This window comes from Schistocerca piceifrons, chromosome 7 (assembly GCF_021461385.2).
Source record: "Schistocerca piceifrons isolate TAMUIC-IGC-003096 chromosome 7, iqSchPice1.1, whole genome shotgun sequence".
NCBI lineage: Eukaryota > Metazoa > Arthropoda > Insecta > Orthoptera > Acrididae > Schistocerca > Schistocerca piceifrons.
The window spans coordinates 11,091,011-11,111,599 of NC_060144.1; the positions used below are offsets into that span (position 1 = coordinate 11,091,011).

The 20,589-nt window shown below is 42.6% G+C and overlaps 1 protein-coding gene across 1 annotated transcript in view; it reads right to left on the reverse strand.

The window, feature by feature from the left end:
• Positions 1-3,479: 3,479 nt before the first annotated feature.
• The window catches only part of LOC124805018 (myrosinase 1-like), a 108,096-nt gene continuing 90,986 nt past the window's right edge, over positions 3,480-20,589 (reverse strand). The window contains exons 9-11 of the mRNA XM_047265425.1: positions 13,860-13,994; positions 13,657-13,763; positions 3,480-3,606 (exon numbers count right to left, since the gene is read on the reverse strand). Of these exons, the coding sequence (XP_047121381.1) occupies positions 3,480-3,606; positions 13,657-13,763; positions 13,860-13,994 (369 nt within the window). The remainder of the gene's footprint in view (positions 3,607-13,656; positions 13,764-13,859; positions 13,995-20,589) is intronic.

The following is a 20,589-nucleotide window of genomic DNA, read 5'->3' on the forward strand; positions in this document are numbered from 1 at the left end:
CAATTAGTCTTTCTCCTCTTTCATTCCTTGTCCCAAGCTCATATTCTCCTGTAACCTTTTCTTCTACTCCTTCCCCTACAACTGCATTCCAGTCGCCCATGACTATTAGATTTTCGTCCCCCTTTACATACTGCATTACCCTTTCAATATCCTCATACACTTTCTCTATCTGTTCATCCTGAGCTTGCGACGTCGGCATGTATACCTGAACTATCGTTGTCGGTGTTGGTCTGCTGTCGATTCTGATTAGAACAACCCAGTCACTGAACTGTTCACAGTAACACACTCTCTGCCCTACCTTCCTATTCATAACGAATCCTACACCCGTTATACCATTTTCTGCTGCTGTTGATATTACCCGATACTCATCTGACCAGAAATCCTAGTCTTCCTTCCACTTCACTTCACTGATCCCTACTATATCTAGATTGAGCCTTTGCATTTCCCTTTTCAGATTTTCTAGTTTCCCTACCACGTTCAAGCTTCTGACATTCCACGCCCCGACTCGTAGAACGTTATCCTTTCGTTGATTATTCAATCTTTTTCTCATTTTCTCATGGTAACCTCCCCCTTGGCAGTCCCCTCCCGGAGATCCGAATGGGGGACTATTCCGGAATCTTTTGCCAATGGAGAGATCATCATGACACTTCTTCAATTACAGGCCACATGTCCTGTGGATACACGCCTTCTGCATCCTCATGTCGTTGATCATTGCTGATTCTTCCGCCTTTAGGAGCAATTTCTCACCCCTAGGACAAGAGAGTGCCCTGAACCTATATCCGCTCCTCCGCCCTCTTTGACAAGGCCGTTGGCAGAATGAGGCTGACTTCTTATGCCGGAAGTCTTCGGCCACCAATGCTGATTATTTATCAAAATTTAGGGAGTGGCGGGGATCGAACCCGGGACCGAAGACTTTTTGATTTTTAATCAAAGACGCTACCCCTAGACCACGGTGACGCCACTCACTTCAGAGTGTAGGTATACAATGATTCATGAAGATATTTGAGCAACTCAGCGAACGCGTACTTTAGCGAAATTTACAACGTGTACCGATAAGGCTTTGAAAGTTCCGTTCAGTTCATCCAGTAACATCACAGGGACCCACGGAGTGTCTGAAGAACACTTGATCGGTCACTAGTGAACAACGAAAAACCAAGCTGAGTCCCAGTATCTCATAAGTGAAGCAAATCATCCGTGTAATTGGACGATGAATAAGTTTATAATGTTGTGTTGTGTTTCATAAAAGATAAAATGGGGGCTATGGAGTAGATAACAGAACGCAGCATGTCATTCTCAATGGAGAGAAGTCTTCCGAAGTAAGAGTCATTTCAGGTGTGCCGCAGGGGAGTGTCGTAGGACCGTTGCTATTCACAATATACATCAATAACCTTGTGGACAACATCGGAAGTTCACTGAGGCTTTTTGCGGATGATGCTGTGTTATACCGAGAGGTTGTAACAATGGAAATTCTAAGGAAATCCAGGAGAATCTGCAACGAATTGACGCATGGTGCAGGGAATGGTAATTGAATCAGAATGGAGACAAGTGTAATGTGCTGCGAATACATAGAAAGAAAGATCGTTTATCATTTAGCTACAATATCGCAGGTCAGCAACTGGAAGCAGTTAATTCCGTGAATTATCTGGGAGTAGGTATTAGGAGTGATTTAAAATGAATGATCATATAAAATTAATCGTCGGTAAAGCAGATGCCAGACTGACATGTGAGATTCATTGGAAGAATCCTAAGGAAATGCCATCCGAAAACAAAGGAAGTAGGTTACAGTACACTTGTTCGCCCACTGCTTGAATACTGCTCACCGGTGTGGGATCCGTACCACATAGGGTTGATAGAAGAGATAGAGAAGATCCAACGGAGAGCAGCGCGCTTCGTTACAGGATCATTTAGTAATCGCGAAAGCGTTACGGAGATGATAGATAAACTCCAGTGGAAGACTCCGCAAGAGAGACTCTCAGTAGCTCGGTACGGGCTTTTGTTGAAGTTTCTAGAACATACCTTCACCGAGGAGTCAAGCCGTATATTGCTCCCTCCTACGTATATCTCGCGGAGAGACCATGAGGATAAAATCAGAGAGATTAGAGCCCACACAGAGGCATACCGACAATCTTTCTTTCCACGAACAATACGAGACTGGAATAGAAGGGAGAGCCGATAGATGTACTCAAAGTACCCTCCGCCACACGCCGTCAGGTGGCTTGCGGAGTATGGATGTGGATGTAGATGTAGATGTATGTGAAGGACATGTTGATCGAGATAAAGAAACGGCTAAGTATTTCAACACAAGATTGCATAAGAATCTGAGTATTATTCACAGAATAAATAATTTAACCACTCATTCATGAATTAAATTCAGTTATTGTGATTCCTAATGTTTCACACGTGGACATGGCATCAACACAAATCACAATTTCCTAAGTCTCCTAACTCACTTAAGGTTAAGGATTTCGGTCTTGCTTTAAGCGCAATCAGTTTCTCTGAAACAATTCTCAAATACGATAGTGAGTTTACTGTGATAAACTTAAAGAAAAAGTGCGGTACCTTTGTGTAATCGCAATCACATTCACCAGTTGACCTGAGCACGAAGCACAACACAAAAGAACTAGTTTAATTACAAAATCACATACACTACAACGATTAAAACTGCATATAGCATAATGATGTTTCAAGGAAAATTGTTAATCATAATATTAGCGAACTTAAAGAACATTCAAATTCCTTCATTGTATCCATTACAAAATGAATAGCAATCACTTCTGTCTTACTTAGAGTGCACCGGAAGTGTGTCAGTTTGAACCGTCCTTCGTTAAATATCCTCACAAAGCCAAGGAGCGGGAAACGACTCCTCCCAAGAGGCTGGAAGTACTCCCGCCACCACAGCGGGGCACTCCTTGGCCCCTACACCTGTCGTGCCGGCGCGGCTTACCTCCCCGTCCGTGCACTGGTATCCCAAACACTGGCAACACTCAGTTACCAGAATGTGCATCCCGTCACCGACAACGACATAAGTTCAACTCATTCTATCATTGATTCAAGTTCACACACAGGATTGGCAAATACAGGAATAATACTGATACTCTTCAGACAGAGATAAAATGAAGAAACAGACATTCTTCCTTCTCGAGGGCAACAACTATCGCAAAGTAGGGAGAGGCTAAGATTAATTGTCATGAAAGCGGTCTGATGGATCCCTTTCAAAGAGAGTAGCAATGATTGACGGTGTAGTGCTCACATAGTCTCTGTTTACTAAAGGAATAAATAGAAACGACTCAGTTTTGTTAATTTATTTATTTGTGCCATTTTAGTGATGAATATTTCAGACATTCAACAATTTTAAATATACTTTTTTCTCATAATTCACTTCAGCCATATACCAGTCTATAAGTATTTTCTGGAAAAAGTACTGCTCTGGAAGGGAGAAAGGAAGTTTGGGACTTAATGACTCACTGACTAGGATGTCATTATAGACGATACTGCTCCGGAAGCTGCCTGCTGCCATAGACTTCCGCTATAAATGCCGCCGAATCCTTGGGCGTCCTCGTTCTGTTTGGACTGCTAAAATCCACCTCGTAGACTCCAAACTTCGCCCTGCATCAAAATATTGTTACATTACAAGACAAGTTTTGTTGATACTTGACATACACACACTGCGCAATTCACGTAATGCTCTCTGCATCTACGTCTATTGTCTACAAAGCACTACTTTGTGTTGGAGAGGGTATTTCTTATTGCGCCTTGAATAAACATTTCCTTCCGTTCTATTCTCGGACGAAGCGCAGCAAAATCTGTGCCCTCCCTGAAAATAGGGCGATTGTCGATGACATTAATTGGGCGCTCAAATTAGTGCATAATGTCAACCGCAAGTACGTACTGGCCACTTCCGGGGCATTTGATAACAGCTGGTAGTCACCGACGTTCGGAAACTACGCGAAATGTAGGGTTCAGTCTGTGGGTCCATCTTTTGTGATGTTTCCATAGAGCCTGACAGAAACGGACGGGAAACACACAGTGAGAGAATTATCGCATACGCTGATGATGTGTTGGCTGTGGTATCAGAAAACTCAGGAAGAGAACGGGAGACTAAAACCAGTTGTATACCACACAATATGGGAAGGTGGTGCCCGGAAAACAATCTCGGTGTTGCTCCCGACAACACAGTCCACGCAGACGATCAGAAGTGCTGTTATGAGAGGTCAAAGAAGTGTTCTGCTGAGACTATCAGGATCTTTCAGCACCATGTCGGTGGAAGTACTGTGCGTAGTGCTCGTAACATATCCGGTAGACCTAACAACCAGTCAGCGAGCTGCGCCATACTGGCTGCAGAGGGGCAGAAGCTTTAAGGGACAAACGGCAACTGAAACAGTGGCGAGTGAATGCGAGGCAACGTGAGTGGCCAACCGGTATTAAAGGGTGTAACGTTCATTCCTTTTTCCCCGACATCCGGAACTGGCTGAAAATGCTCCATACAGACATTAATCTAGAGCCAGGCAGCCTTGAAATGCATTTTTACACTAGCTTAGCGCTCGCTGCCTCGCTCGCGCATACTGTGTGGCCTGCAGATTTTTTTCTTATTTAATGGAATTTTTATGTTTTTCACAAATTGCAACTCCTTCTAAGCTTTTCACGCTAATTAAGCATGACCTTTTCCGAATGTACACTAATAGACATTAAAATTGCTACACCACGAAGATGACGTTCTACATACGCGAAATTTAACCGACAGGAAGAAGATGCTGTTATGTGCAAATGATTAGCCTTTCAGAGCATTCGCACAAGACTGGCGCCGGTGGCGACACCTACAACGTGCTGGCATGAGCAAAGTCTCCAACCGTTTTCTCATACACAAACAGCAGTTGACCGGCGTTGCCTGGTGAAACGTTGTTGTGATGCTTGCGTTGGTCGAGATCCAATTACTGTTGGCAGAATATGGAATCGCTGGGTTCAGGAGGGTAATACGGAACGCCGTGCTGGATCCCAACAGCCTCGTATCACTAGCAGTCGAGATGACAGGCATCTTATCCGCATGGATGTAACGGATCGTGCAGCCACGTCTCGATCCCTGAGTCAACAGATGGAGACGTTTGCAAGACAACAACCATCTGCACGAACAGTTCGACGACGTTTGTAGCAGCATGGACTATCAGCTCGGAGACCATAGCTGCATCACAGACGGGAGCGGCAGCGATGGTGTACTCAACGACGAACATGGGTGCACGAATGGCAAAACGTCATTTTTTTTGGATGAATCCAGGTTCTGTTTACAGCTTCATGTTGGCCGCATCCGTGTTTGGCGACATCGTGGTGAACGCACATTGGAATCGTGTATTCGTCATCGCCATACTGGCGTATCACCCGGCGTGATGGTATGGGGTGCCATTGGTTACACGTCTCGGTCACCTCTTGTTCGCATTGACGGCACTTTGAACAGTGGACGTTACATTTGAGATGTGTTATGACCCGTGGCTCTACCATTCATTCGATCCCTGCAAAACCCTACATTTGAGCAGGATAATGCACGACCGCATGTTGCAGGTCCTTTACGGGCCTTTCTGGATACATAAAATGTTCGACTGCTGCCCTGGCCAGCACATTCTTCAGATATCTCACCAACTGAAAACGTCTGGTCAGTGGTGGCCGAGCAACTGGCTCGTCACAATACGCCACTCACTACTCTTGATGAACTGTGGTATCGGGTTGAAGCTGCATACACGCCATCCAAGCTCTGTTTGACTCAATACCCAGGCGTATCAAGGCCGTTATTACGGCTAGAGGTGGTTGTTCTGGGTACTGATTTCTCAGGATCTATGCACCCAATTTGCGTGAAAATGTAATCACATGTCAGTTCTAGTATAATATATTTGTCCAATGAATATCCGTTTATCATCTGCATTTATTCTTGGTGCAGCAATTTTAATGGCCAGTAGTGTATTTCTTACCAAGAAGCGATTCTGATGGCTAGAGTCCAAGGTTTTTGTTAATCATGCCTTTCGCGTTCTTTTGGAGATATTTCCATAGCAACTTTCATTTCAAAACAAATTTTTCTCTATCTCTGACCGAGAAGGGAAATAAATACCAATTTTCATAAATTTGGTTTCAAAGTTGTTTTAACGTAGCAAAATATTTTCTCAAAAATTTTCATACCCTATTCCACTTCTTTAGGGACTGAATTTCCAGAAAGACTGAAATCATATGTTTTTCTTTTATTTTCTAACCAAGAGGTCGACTATCAGTTGTCATATATGTAGCCTTAAAATCCTGTAGTAGTTCTTTGGTAATTATTTATTTTCATAAAAACTTTCACCCACTATTTGGCCGCAGTAGTGGTTGATTTTCAAAAACTCTGAAACGCGTATTTTTTATTTTCTGATTGAGAAACCAAATACCAGTTTTCGTAGTTCTAGTTTAAAAAATTACCTTAATAGCGACATACTTTCAAAAAGCCGTTCATCCACTATTTCATTACATTAAGAGTGTAATTTCGGACAATCCCTTTTTAATCGATACCTACACTATAAGATTCACACCTTCTTCATCATCATTTATCATTTAAGACTGATTATGTCTTTCAGCGTTCAGTCTGGAGCACAGCCCCCTAATAAAACTCCTCCATGATCCCCTATTCAGTGCTAACATTGGTGCCTCTTCTGATGTTAAACCTATTACTTCAAAATCATTCTTAACCGAATCCAGGTACCTTCTCCTTGGTCTGCCCCGACTCCTCCTACCCTCTACTGCTGAGCCCATGAGTCTCTTGGGTAACGTTGCTTCTCCCATGCGTGTAACATGACCCCACCATCTAAGCCTGTTCGCCCTGACTGCTACATCTACGGAGTTCATTCCCAGTTCTTCTTTGATTTCCTCATTGTGGACACCCTCCTGCCATTGTTCCCATCCACTAGTACCTGCAATCATCCTAGCTACTTTCATATCCGTAACCTCAACCTTGTTGATAAGGTAACCTGAATCCACCCAGCTTTCGCTCCCATACAACAAAGTTGGTCGAAAGATTGAACGGTGCACAGATAACTTAGTCTTGGTACTGACTTCCTTCTTGCAAAAGAGAGTAGATCGTAGCTGAGCGCTCACTGCATTAGCTTTGCTACACCTCGCTTCCAGTTCTTTCACTATGTTGTCATCCTGTGAGAATATGCATCCTAAGTACTTGAAACCGTCCACCTGTTCTAACTTTGTTCCTCCTATTTGGCACTAAATCCGTTTATATTTCTTTCCCACTGACATTACTTTCGTTTTGGAGATGCTAATCTTCATACCATAGTCTTTACACTTCTGATCTAGCTCTGAAATATTACTTTGCAAACTTTCAATCGAATCTGCCATCGCAACTAAGTCATCCGCATATGCAAGACTGCTTATTTTGTGTTCACACATCTTAATCTCACCCAGTCAGTCTATTGTTTTCAACATATGATCCATAAATAATATGAACAACAGTGGAGACAGGTTGCAGCCTTGTCTTACCCCTGAAACTACTCTGAACCATGAACTCAATTTACCGTCAACTCTAACTGCTGATGACTATCCATGTAAAGACCTTTAATTGCTTGCAAAAGTTTGCCTCCTATTCCATAATCTCGTAGAACAGACAGTAACTTCCTCCTAGGAACCCGGTCATATGCCTTTTCTAGATCTATAAAGCATAGACATTTCGAACCTTCTTCAAATTTTAAATTTGTATCCTTTGCGATGATGTGTCAGTCAGTCAGTGAGACAGGACATTGCCTTTTCAGGGTTGCCACAAGTTTCCCCAAGTGAAATTCCCTGTTATTATCCCGATTTCCAGACAAGTTTTAGCACTTTTCCCTGACGATTTCGAGATCTCAAGGGTGAGTTAAGACGTAAGTTGACAATATGTATTTGCAGTTGCGGTACAAGTGCAGACGAGAAAATGTCTAAAAAAATTGCAAGTAGATGGCGTTTCCTGATGTGAGCAAAAATTAGTATTAACATCAAAATGTTTTGTAATGAACTGTTTGTAGACGGAGAAAGCAAGCCAAATGGTATATGTATTCCATTAAGACCAGGGTGTTATTTCGTTTCAGCAAAGCCGGCCGAAGTGGCCGAGCGGTTAAAGGCGCTGCAGTCTGGAACCGCAGGACGGCTACGGTCGCAGGTTCGAATCCTGCCTCGGGCATGGATGTTTGTGATGTCCTTAGGTTAGTTAGGTTTAACTAGTTCTAAGTTCTAGGGGACTAATGACCTGAGCAGTTGAGTCCCATAGTGCTCAGAGCCATTTTTGTTTCAGCAAAACGAAATACATTTGTTGAGAAAAATACGCATATCCTTGGAATCGCAAGACAGACTTGAAATTCTTTCACTGAGTTCAGAAATAAGCTCAGAAAAAAGTAGGCCTCTTCAAAAAAGTGTATAAGGCGGGAAATAATTGTGCAAACCAACACTGTAGGTTACCGCCAGTAAAATGTTGGTTGCACTATGTTTGTTATTGTGAGTTATTACCCACTGTGTTATAGCTATTATTTTACAGGTATTGTGTGATTTTTCTTTCGAGAAGTATATGAGTACATACCATACAAACCGCCAGCGGCTGGCACGATTTTCGTCTTCTTATCAGCCATACTTTCTAACATTTAAACTACTTTTGAAGAGCCAAAATGTACTAGAACAAATAAATGTAAAATGCCACACTGTACAACGCACTTGCGGTGAGACAGTCGCGAGTCCTGAAATCCATCGTCCATGCCCTCTGGCCTGTTGAGGAGCCCTGCAGTCCCGAGTCCAAGGACAAGCCGTGAAAATCCGCTGGTTTACGCCACACACAGACAGATCCGGCCTGCGGGCAGGTCGGTGAGACTAGATCCAACAGACAGGGCCTAGCGTTAGTGAGAACCAGATCAGCAGGGCCGATCCATTACAGGTACCCGCAGAAATGGCCTGCGGTTTTGGCCCGTCGTGGAAATCCACTCGTGTGGCCAGAAATTCACGAGCCACAGACAAAATGTTGATGAAATGTGACAACGGTGATCAATCCATACAAAAGCTAACTTTTGCGAATACTCTGTGAGCAGTAATAACGAGAATAGGTAGCAACTCACCGTGAAGATGATTGCTGGGCTGCAGGCAGGCACGTAGAAAAAACAATCACACTCTCACGACTAAATTTTCAGCAATAGCTTTTGTCAGAAAATGAGAGCACACACATCCACATAACCACTGAGCCACAAATCATGCACACATGACCGCCATCTCCGGCCGCTGTCTCTACAGTCTATGAGAATCAGATCAAAACAAACCTCTCATCGGCAGCTGCTAGGCTAGCGGCAAGCTGAGGGGAGTGGTAAGAAGCGGAGAAGCAGTAGGGATGAGAGAGTAGCGAAGCGGCGCATGTTCTCAGCAGCACCCAGCCAGCGGCGGTGCATGTCACCTCACTAAACAAACCATTTCGTCTACTGGAACAAAAACGAGATTTTTCCAGGTTTTTTCAAATTTCTTTGATATTTCCCTGACTTGTTTGAAATTCCCTGGTATCCAGAACCTGTGGCAACCCTGCTTTTATATTGCACACTACACATGTGCACCCGATGAACTAATTTTGCACATGATAACATCTACGAATCCATAAGGGACCCAGACAAATGGCAATATCTGAACGGATCCGTTGACGCTACATCACTTATACTATATGCCAAATACATAGAAACAAGACCGTACAGAACTGGACAGGCAGTTGCCCGAGGAGAACCTGATCCGTGGGAAATACCCGACACGGACCAGGAACGAAAGCACTAACTCTGACAATGACAGTTTACAACCAATGAGCGATGCAGTGGAAGCAACATTGGCAGACTGGCGGCTAACACCTGCCAAATAAGGAGATACAAAGGACTAACGCCTGTAGACTGTAACTGTTACTGAGGTATGCCCCAAATAGGCACGTTAAATGTGTAAGAGCTATAGTACAGAAGCAGTACCACTAGGAACCTAACTGGTATCTAGCCGGCCGATGTGGCCGAGCGGTGCTAGGCGCTTTAGTTTGGAATCGCGCGACCGCTACGGTCGCAGGTTCGAATCCTGCCTCGGGCATGGGTGTGTGTGATGTTAGGTTAGTTAGGTTTAAGTAGTTCTAGGGGACTGATGACCTCAGAAGTTATCTCCTATAGTGCTCAGAGCCATTTGAACCATTTTGAACTATTTTGAACTGGTATCTAAACGAAATAGGCCAACCAATACTTTGAACGATACAAGTACTTGCATTAAATTAGAATAGAACAGTTTTGGAATAGAATAGAACAGTTTTGGAATAGAATCGTGTAGAAGACAGAGTAACGGTAGCGACTCCACGCCCTTTCGGAGATGCTTCCTTACAGTCAGTCAATCACTAGGATTCGAAATCAGTATGCCACGCAGAGGTGAGCGGATCGAAGTTTACTACCGAGGGTCTCGCGTTTGGAATGGCACCGGTGGTGGGAACACACATTCTATTATTTTTCTTTTTTCCATCCTAATCGAAAAATCTTTGCGTTTATTCTTCCAATATGTCGATCTAAAGTAATTTTTAAATTTTTATTTAATTATAAAATCATTACTGTATACAAGGATACAACAAAATCGTCTTTTGTACAATTTTTTTTTTTAAAAACGGTGGTCTCGCGGTTAGGGCGCTCAGTCCGGAACCGCGCGACTGCTACGGTCGCAGGTTCGAATCCTGCCTCGGGCATGGATGTGTGTGATGTCGTTAGGTTAGTTAGGTTTAAGTAGTTCTAAGTTCTATGGGACTGATGACCACAGAAGTTAAGTCCCATAGTGCACAGAGCCATTTTAAAAACGGTAATGCAGAAAATAGTCCATTTAGTTACCTAGGTAACGGAGCATCAATAAAGTTAAATGTAAATAATTGTACGTTCAGTACCCCAGTGATCTCTACTCCGCTTATATAGGCTGTAAGAAAAAGGTATGTCCAAACTTTCAGGAAATATTCCTGACACCTATAAGAAATAAATATATTGTATGGACATCATTTCTAAGTTAGAGCTAGGTGTCTACAACTCTCCAACACATTAATTATGGGGAATACACAGGAAAAGAACGTATCGCCACAATGTGAAACGCCATTCTAAATGAAATGTTCAGAATGCCCTCCATTAGCAAGATACATCAACCCGCGGCCGCACTGAATCCCTTAATCACTCCTATAGCCGTGGAGAACAGTGCAGTGTTTCACAGCCTTTTACAAAACGGGCACGAAGACTCTGTACATCTTGTACCGGGCTTCCGTACACAAGAGCTTTCAAATGCCCCCCCACAAATAAAGGTCTTGTGGTTTTAGGTCCACTTCTACACATCATCCGTCACGGTACGTGTTATGTGTAAGCGTACGAACATTAAAAGTGAAATGAGGAGGAGCTCCATTGTACGCGACGTACGTGTGTCACCCTTCTAAAGGCTCATGTTCTAGAAGAACAGGTAAAGTATTCTCTAAGAAAGCACTGTAGGTTCCTCCGTTGAGTGTGGGTGGAAGAAAATGAGGCCGTAACAAACAGTCAACAATGGCGGCCCAAACGTTGACAGAAAATCTTAGTTGATGATTGCTCAACATTATTTCGCGAGGATTCTTGACAGCCCACAATAAGGAATAGGAGTGGACCAAAAATTGAACCTTGTGGGACTTTCTTCGTGATTTCTCCCTGGTCATTAAATTTTTTTCTTCTTCCAACGTATTTTGAAATATTCAGCACAGCATTTTGCTTTCTGTTTGTTAAGATTGTTTCAAATCTGTCATTTTCCCCTTCATTCATGTGATTAGGAAGAGGAGTAGAAAATGAACTTTGATATGGAATTAAAGCGTTTCTGGACTCACGTCCATACACATTCTATTCATCTACGTGTAAGGAGTGTTTCCTGAAAGTTTGACCATCGTTTTCTGTGCACTTTTCATAAATAAAGCACACGTTGTAGTTGGGAACTTGAGGAAAAACCATATGTTTTTTTTTTTTTTTTTCTGGGGTTACTCTGACATAGAAATTTCGAGATGTAGAAATGAACCCTGCAGTATTCTCGGGTACTATGACTTGAACAACAAAGCTCGTTCACCAAGATCGAATCTTTACGTGGCTAAAACCCGATAAAAATCCACAGTGCATTAAGTTTGTGCCGAGCTTGTTGTGGACCGTAGTACAGTTTCAAGTTGGGTTAATCGTTTTCGTAGTGGTCGCATGAGTATAGATGATAATCCAAGACCCGGAAAACTAAAAACTTCAGCAGATGAACGACGTGTGAAAATTGCGACAGATGCTCTTGAAGGAGGTCGCAGTGCGACTTGTGAGGAATTCTCTGAAACTACGGGAATTCTCCAAACAAATCTTATGACAAATGATTAGAAGACGAGAAAAATTTCTGTGAGATGGATCGCACACTGTTTGACTGCCTAAGAGAATCAGAAACGCCTGGTCATTGTAACCTTTCTCAAACAACGATTCGAAGGTAAAGGTCAAGGATTCTGGGGTCGAATTGTCGCTACTGATGAAACGTGGGTTAGAGACTCTGAATCGGAGTTGAAACCACAGTCCAATGAGTGGAGAGCTTCAGGTTTTGTACGTCCGAAAAAATTTCGAAGCGCTCAATCGAAGCTCAAGGTTCAAATGGTTCAAATGGCTCTGAGCACTGTGGGACTTAACATCTGAAGTCATCAGTCCCCTAGAACTTAGAACTACTTAAACCTAACTAACCTAAGGACATCACACACATCCATGCCCGAGGCAGGATTCGAACATGCGACCGTATCGGTCGCGCGGTTCCAGACGAAGCACCTAGAACCGCTCGGCCACACCGGCCGGCCGAAGCTCAAGCAAATGATGACTTTTGCTTATGATCACCACGAAATCGTCAAGACAGATAGAGTTCCATGTAGACTAAGTGTCACAGTAGTGTACTATCGTAACTTCATGCAAAACCTAAGCATAAAAATGCACAAGACCAGACATGAGTTGCTCAAAGCTGGGCCACTCCTTCATCACGAAAATGCTCGCTCGCGTATCAGCATGTTGTAGCCCAAACATGCGGATTGGAAGTGTTTCCGTATCCTGCCTATAGCCCGGACAAATTCCCGAAGTTGTTATCTTTCTCTGGAAGAGATTTCTACCGCCGTTACCCGAGCCATTCGACAGAGAACAGAAGTGGTGTCCTGGATGGAGTAATAGAACTTCCGAGGCGTTTGGATACACTCATAGAGAAACAAGGATACTATATTGGACTGTAAAGAGATATTGCAAAAAATGTGTAAGCAAACAAAAAATAGTATTCATTATTTGCGAAATTTCCATCGTACTTTCTTTCCCGCGTCACGTGGCCGTAACCCCGTCAGGCGGCATTCAATATGGACATAAATTAATAGCGCACTTCCGGGTGTACAGCCAAGTAGTTTCAGTTTTATGGATTTTGCGCATAAAATGGGGTCAAAAACTCGACGGAACACCCAGAAGTGCACCATTAATTAATCACGCCGAGAAAACTAAGGACATCACAGTCGTAATAAAGTTTTGGCTCGTCAGTGTGCGTTCAAAAATGTTATTCTTTCACCCTCCCCTTCATTCTAATCGCACAAAAGTCGGCAGACATACAGTTAGTGCAAATCTTTTTATTTAGCAGTTTCTGAAGGTTACTCACGTGAATCCTGAATCCCATTCCAGGACGTCCATGAGAGACCATAATGTGTACCCGATCACTGGAACACCGTCTAGGTTCACCGCTTCCAGGAGGGCTCCCAGAAAATCCTGAAAATAGTAAATTAAAATACTTGTAACCAAAATGTGTTTACGTACTCAAAAACACGAGTTATACAGCGGCCCAGCACAATAAGTGTTACATACCGCAAAGTAATTTATCCTGGTAACGTCGTTACGGCCACCAAAATCTTTCAGACCATTCTCTGTTATAATAATCGGGTATCCCGGATATTCGTTAGCAATCCAGTTCAATGATCTTCGAAATCCCGAGGAATCTATCTGAAAATAAAAAAGAAAATCTTACTTGTACTTATAATTTCTCCATTTAACACTCTTTTTTAAGAGAAGTGTGCATAAGGCCAGCATCAGCTTAATTCTTAAACTCACACTCTGTCAACAGTCTCTCTCTCTCTCTCTCTCTCTCTCTCTCTCTCTCTCCTCCCTCCCACTGTTACAGACACACACACACACACACACACACACACACACACACACTGTTTATTCTTCATATTTTACTGTGCATGCTTTAACACATATCGATCAAACGAATATCAGACAAGACTAATTTGGGAGCGCACTATAGAATGATCCCGCAAAATTCTGATTTAAAAATAATTTTGGTTATAACTGAAACAAATTGACGTTTTCCGTTGACATTGGGTGTTGCATGAAAGACATGACAAGCGATAATTGTTTGGACTTACTCAAACTACATAATTCGAAACCAAAATTGCAAGTATCTGCTGAACCACCAGAGAAAATATGCCTGCCGACTCTTAAGAGAGACAATCGGTAGATCGAAAACATCACTTCAGACATGGGGCTCCCTTGTCTAGTGGTATAGTTTATCGTTTCTTTCTACTGTGTATCGTATTTTATAAATATCTTTTACTGTTTTTATTTTATGGTTTGGCTGTTCATTCCATTTGATAATGCACCACAATATACTTCTCTGTACACTATCTATAAGCAATGCGCGTTTCGGCAGATTACACTCACTCCCCTTTCACAGTATTGGCTTTCCTATGAGTGTACAATCTTTTTTCCTGAAACAATGGTACTCTTCACTGAGGAAATGTTCCGACAGTACTTTAACTCTGTGTGTAACTTTAGCGCGTATTTTCTGTGGTACGTTTAGCAGGGTTACACCTCTGTAGCTTATAGGATGAACACTTTCACTTGTATGGAACGTCGTTTATATTAAGACATTTTTCACTCAGTTGGTATTCAGCATGTATCACACGCATATATTCAGTACACTCGTACGAAAGCTTCTATCTTTCACTTACTGCGAAGAGTGTTTCAGAAGTTCGCTATTGATAATATCGGTACCAGGGCTCTTCTTATTTGTCTTCGGCACAATTTCTAACGGGTCAGTTGGATGTAGCCATGTTAGTTGTAGTCCGCACAGTGGAGTTTTCTTGTTCAGAAGGACTGAACCAAAACTGTGTATAATGTTGCAGCAACGTATTTTCAGGTACACTATTTATCTGTGCAGTGTCTTTCCCGTCTTTTTTTAAAATGTTTCTGCATTATCAGAAACCAATACCACACCCTCAAGGACTGTGTTCAGTGTCACCAGGGTATAAATTGTGCAAAACTGAGGGGTTGTATGCTAATGATTCATCTGTCACGGTCATCGGCGATCAGACTGCGCCCAGACGTTTTGATGATGTTTTCTGTACCTTTGTAATTGTATTCTCATGTTATAAAATTGTAGTTGACACCAGTTCATCAAATTAAGTAACTTGTAAGCATTCATTTGAGTGCAGCCATTTCTGTTGGTCATTGTATATGCACAATATGTGAGAAGTTGGGACTGTTAGTGTTTGCACGTGTGTTAATAATTCAGCAAGGGACTGGTTAAAAGCATTGCTGGTTCTAAGGACAATTCCAAAAACTTTTTGAGTGCATAAGTAGTGGTTTATGGACTTGCTATATTGTGCGCAAGACTCTTCGATGGTGATTGTGCACCTGCACAGCCGCAACAGATGGCTGCTTGCCGTCTCTACAAGGACTGCAGTGGGTCTTCACCTTTGATGGCCCACCAATACCATACTCTCTACAAGGACTACAGTGGGTCTGCTCAAAGTTTGGCATGCAATCGTTTAGTGTCAATAGCTTCTGAAGAAGGCCAAATTATTTTGGCTGAAACCTAGGTAAATATTGGTTTCTGTTTGCAACTGAGGCTGACGTGTTATATTTTTAATGATTTTGGGCTGAGATTATTAGACTACGAAACTAAAGATTCTCAACTGAATATGCAATTTATTGTGGCATGCAAGTCACGACTCATTTAAAGACGGAACATTTTTATTGTCTTTTTTTGCGCAGATGGGGCCTATCTCTAACATAGAGGTCTGTGCAACTTAAGATATTCACGGAAACAGGGAAGGAATATTATGTTGCTACTGTTCTTTCTAAAGTTCTCGCATGATCATGATGCTCGTCATTCATTCTCATTTTACTGGAAATGCTTTGACTAAAATAGCAGCTGACCTTGGTTACTGGCACTATTTGATTTTGTCCGGAACACGCGATGAAGTACTAATAATGTTGGGCATGGGTCTAAGCAGACAAAAATATACTCCAATTAGGCACATATAAAATTTATTACATCCTACTAAATTCTTCACATGCACTTATTTGTCCCAACATGAATTTCAACAAGAACGATCATTTTTCAATGACTGTGCAGCCAATACCACGTTGGAAGTCAAGGCGGTATGTTGGAACTCACCTTAGTCCATCGTTCTTGGAAAATAATCAGAAATTCACACGAGACACATGATTTGTGCACCCAAGCCCAGTTGGTAGTCGTAAATTAACGGCTCTTTTAATTACTCACTCATGTGGATCGTTTTCGGTTTTATTACAAAAGTAAACCTCATGCGCATTTCCTGTTTGAACCTAATTTAGGACGCTGGTGGTCAAGTCTCCTTGCAGAACTGCTCACGTGGCAGCGTGGAGACAATGACCAGTAGACCGGAAATAAAAAATTAGCAAAGAGTTTCACTCGCAAGCTTACTTAAGTATTTCACACAATTCATGCTCAAAATGCCTAACCATACAGCGTGCTATGGTCTCTGCTATCTTTGTGATACTGTGGCGACCACAAATTTCTATCTAACGCACAGGGTGAGCCCCATTCTATAAAGATAATTCGTGTAATATTTGGCAAACTAATTTACGTTAATCATTAAAGTAAATATAATTGATGACAGAATTCAAATAAAACCAAATGTGTTGAAGGCACCTCGAGGTTGACTTTGTATTACTGGATTCTATTGTGCTCCGTGCTCTCGATAAAATATCAAACCTAACCACTGAATGTGTCTGTAAAACTACTACAGCAGGTGGTCGCCACATAACCCTGACTATAATCTCTCTGAAAAAGAATGGTTTAGTAATCTTAACAATAAGGTACCTCATCCCCTTCAACTTTTGCAAACTACGTGACGGACCCATCACAGCTTCCGCCTGCGCTCTAGCCAGACCAGGAGCTGAATGCCGAAGCCTCCTTAACGGTCACGCTCCTCTTCCCTGAGGGCTAATGGGACAGATACCCCACCAACCCTCTACAACTACAGGTGTGTCTTTGTCAGGTCCATACAGGAGTTAAACATTCACCAAAATCTAGGTAAAGCATGCATCTCTGTCCTACAGCTGTTCTGCAAACGTACCCACAATAAAACAATTCTGTACTTTATAGCAACATGATGAAGATAATGTAAAGTAGGTACATAACGAAATAAAAAATAAATGAACACATTGGCGTACATCCCTTTTGCAGATGCCTACTGTACCGTATTGCACTTGCAAGAATGATTAATGCGACGTATAAAATCATTGTCACGAGGTACAATGTGACACAGTAAGGCGGAACCACTGGTTTCGTCTCAAAGTTCCAGTATGTGTTTAAGAAGTACTCAGTCGTCCAGGAGAGCAATGGAATCAGGTGTGCGTAACTTAGTGTCCAGAGGACTGTCACTCCGACTTAACAATTTGCCGGTCATCGCGAGCTGCCGCCTCACCATACGGCTATCCGTGCACGGCTCACCGCATGACCCAAACTTCCACAAGTCGTCGGTGATGCGACTACAACCTGAACTCGTACATCCATTACGTATATTCCCGCACGAGTGAAACATTTTACTTGAAAGTCGCTTTCTCGGTGTCGGCGGATGATTCGTATCCATGCATGCGTTTCCAAATGAACTCTGAATCGTAATCCAGAATAATAGAGGCACTGCAAAATCGTATTTACCCGCAGACACCGGCCAAGCGCTTTTAAGGCAAAATGTCTCACCTGTGTGCGAATATACATGGATGTACATGTACAGACACCTGGTTGACAGTCCGCAGCTGGTGGTCGTGCGGTAGCGTTCTCGCTTCCCGCGCCCGGGTACCCGGGTTCGCGCCCGGGTACCCGGGTTCGCGCCCGGGTACCCGTATTCGATTCCGGCGGGGTCAGGGATTTTCTCTGCCTCGTGATGACTGGGTGTTCTGTGATCTCCTTAGGTTAGTTAGGTTTAAGTAGTTCTAAGTTCTAGGGGGCTGATGACCATAGATGTTAAGTCCCATAGTGCGCAGAGCCATTTGAACCATTTTGAACCGGGTTGACGACACTTGGAAGTTTGGGTGTGGCCGTGAATCGTGCACGGATAGCTAAATGGTGGGGCGACGGCTCGCGATATGCGGGAAATCCGGGTTCCATTCCCAGTTCGGCACAAATTTTCACTGTCGTCATTCCATTCCAAAGCTGACGGTTGTCCATATTCGCAACGGCGAATACATTTAATGTCTTTCACACCGGCTGTTGTCGCCACACTGCCTGTTCCTTTCGGCATGCATGTCCAGAGGAGCTTTGCATTGTAATTCAGAATAACACAGGCACTGCAATTTCGTATCTTAATATAGAATACCTGATGTGTGGCTGGTATCGTTTGGTGGTTGGTCATTGGCTAGTAAGCAACGTTTTGACAAATTAAATGAAGCTGGAGTTCTTTTGTGGTGGTAATAGAGATTAAACAGTGTGTTTCTGTTGTGGTGTAGGGTATACATGTTGGGAAGAAACGCACTATCCATAGGTTCAGCAAGCTGTGTCGCTTTTCCTGCTGTTTTTTTACGAAGGGTAAAGATTTTGCGGGCAATATTTGTCAGCACATAAATGCAAAAATTTCTGGAGTGGATGCACCCCCATCATACTGTGTCTTCAGAAAGCAGCATCAGAATGCTGTGTGGCTGTGAGAGCTTCTGACAACGCTTGCCTGTGAAAATTTTCTTTTGGGAAGAAATGAGGGTGCTATTCCTTTCATTCAGACATACTGCAGTCTGCGATAAATTTGGACCTTCTGTTCCCTCATGTTGGTGTGTCAGACATCTATTTCTGATAAACGAATAACGGTTTTGTAGAAAGTGCTGTTATTTTATTATTTATGTTTTGCACATTGTCAATACCGGTAGTGGAAAATCGTTAAAATATATTCTATTTTTCTTTCCTACATCAGTCACACTTAGATCTGATCTTGATATGATAGCTGAGATTACACCATGATCTTGACACTTTCTTCGGAGATAAGCAGTGACCAGGAGTAAAGAATCGCAATTTTAGTGTCGAAACGTAGAATTCCCGAGGTTCGAAACACACTCATCGCAAAATTTCAAAAATGTTGACTTATTATGTAAATGCACATCATAATGATAGGAGTATCTATCTTCCATGCATATAATCCCACTACTTCATGTAGTCATCAATGCAATGTTGCTTTGCACGAGAATGTTTTATTTGACCAAGTGTGGTTTGCAATTTGTCAGTGTTGCCATTTCATCAGATATTGAGTTAGAGGTGGTAATTGAAACAGAGATTGTATTGCATCGTAGGAAGATTCAGGTGGCTCAAATTGAGTGGTAGCGCTTGTCCAACAGTCTGTCATACGTAGAGAGCCAATTAATCAACAAGTACGAGGCAGACCAAATCAATGCTGAAGTTTTCTCCAGCCAGTACCACCAACAGCAGCCACATTAGTTACTGTGTTTGATGAAACAGCAATCGAACTGTTGGGCTGAGTGACAGCACATAGTGTATTGTTCAAGAAATAGTGTTGGAAATATTCATACGTTTATAAATTGCGATATGTTTTACTGCTGACCAAACATAGCAGGTAAGTGGATATGTGAGAAATGTGTTCAGTGACACTGCGAGAAGTATAGTAAACATTGTGTGTGTGTATGTGTGTCACAAGTTGGTCAATCTCATCACTGCACACAAGCACTGCTACAAACAAGCTGAATTTAAAGTATATAAAAAAACAATTATTTGATAATTATTGGAATATGGCTAATGGTTCTGATGGAAGGAAATTGAGCATTTGCGAGGTTCATTTGGAAATTAAAGAATGTTCTTTTCTACAGAAATTTTTGATGTAATTAAACGAAATTGTGTTTTACATACGATTTGATACCGAAGCTACTTTTCACCGTTCAAATTTAGACATTTCTACCGTTTTACCAACTATACTATGCATTCTGCATACTCTGTTGCCGCCCTTTAGTTGAACCAACTCTTTCTTTAAGTTCGCCATCACTTCCGTGGAGTTGTCCATTCAAAAAATCCTTCATTTTGGGTAAGAAGTGATAAAGACTTTCGGCTAAGCCAGACTGTACGGCGCGTATTGAAACATTTCCCACTGAAACCGATGAACCAGGTCCTGCGTCACTCCCGCTGCACGCGGACGTGCGTTATCGTGGTGGAAGACGACTCCACTGGTTAGCATTCCGCGCCGCTTGTTTTAATGGCGCTGCGAAGTCATTCAAGCGGCCGACAGTAGGTCGCTGCATTTGTAACCTCGCCTCTAGGCATGTAGTCGATGAG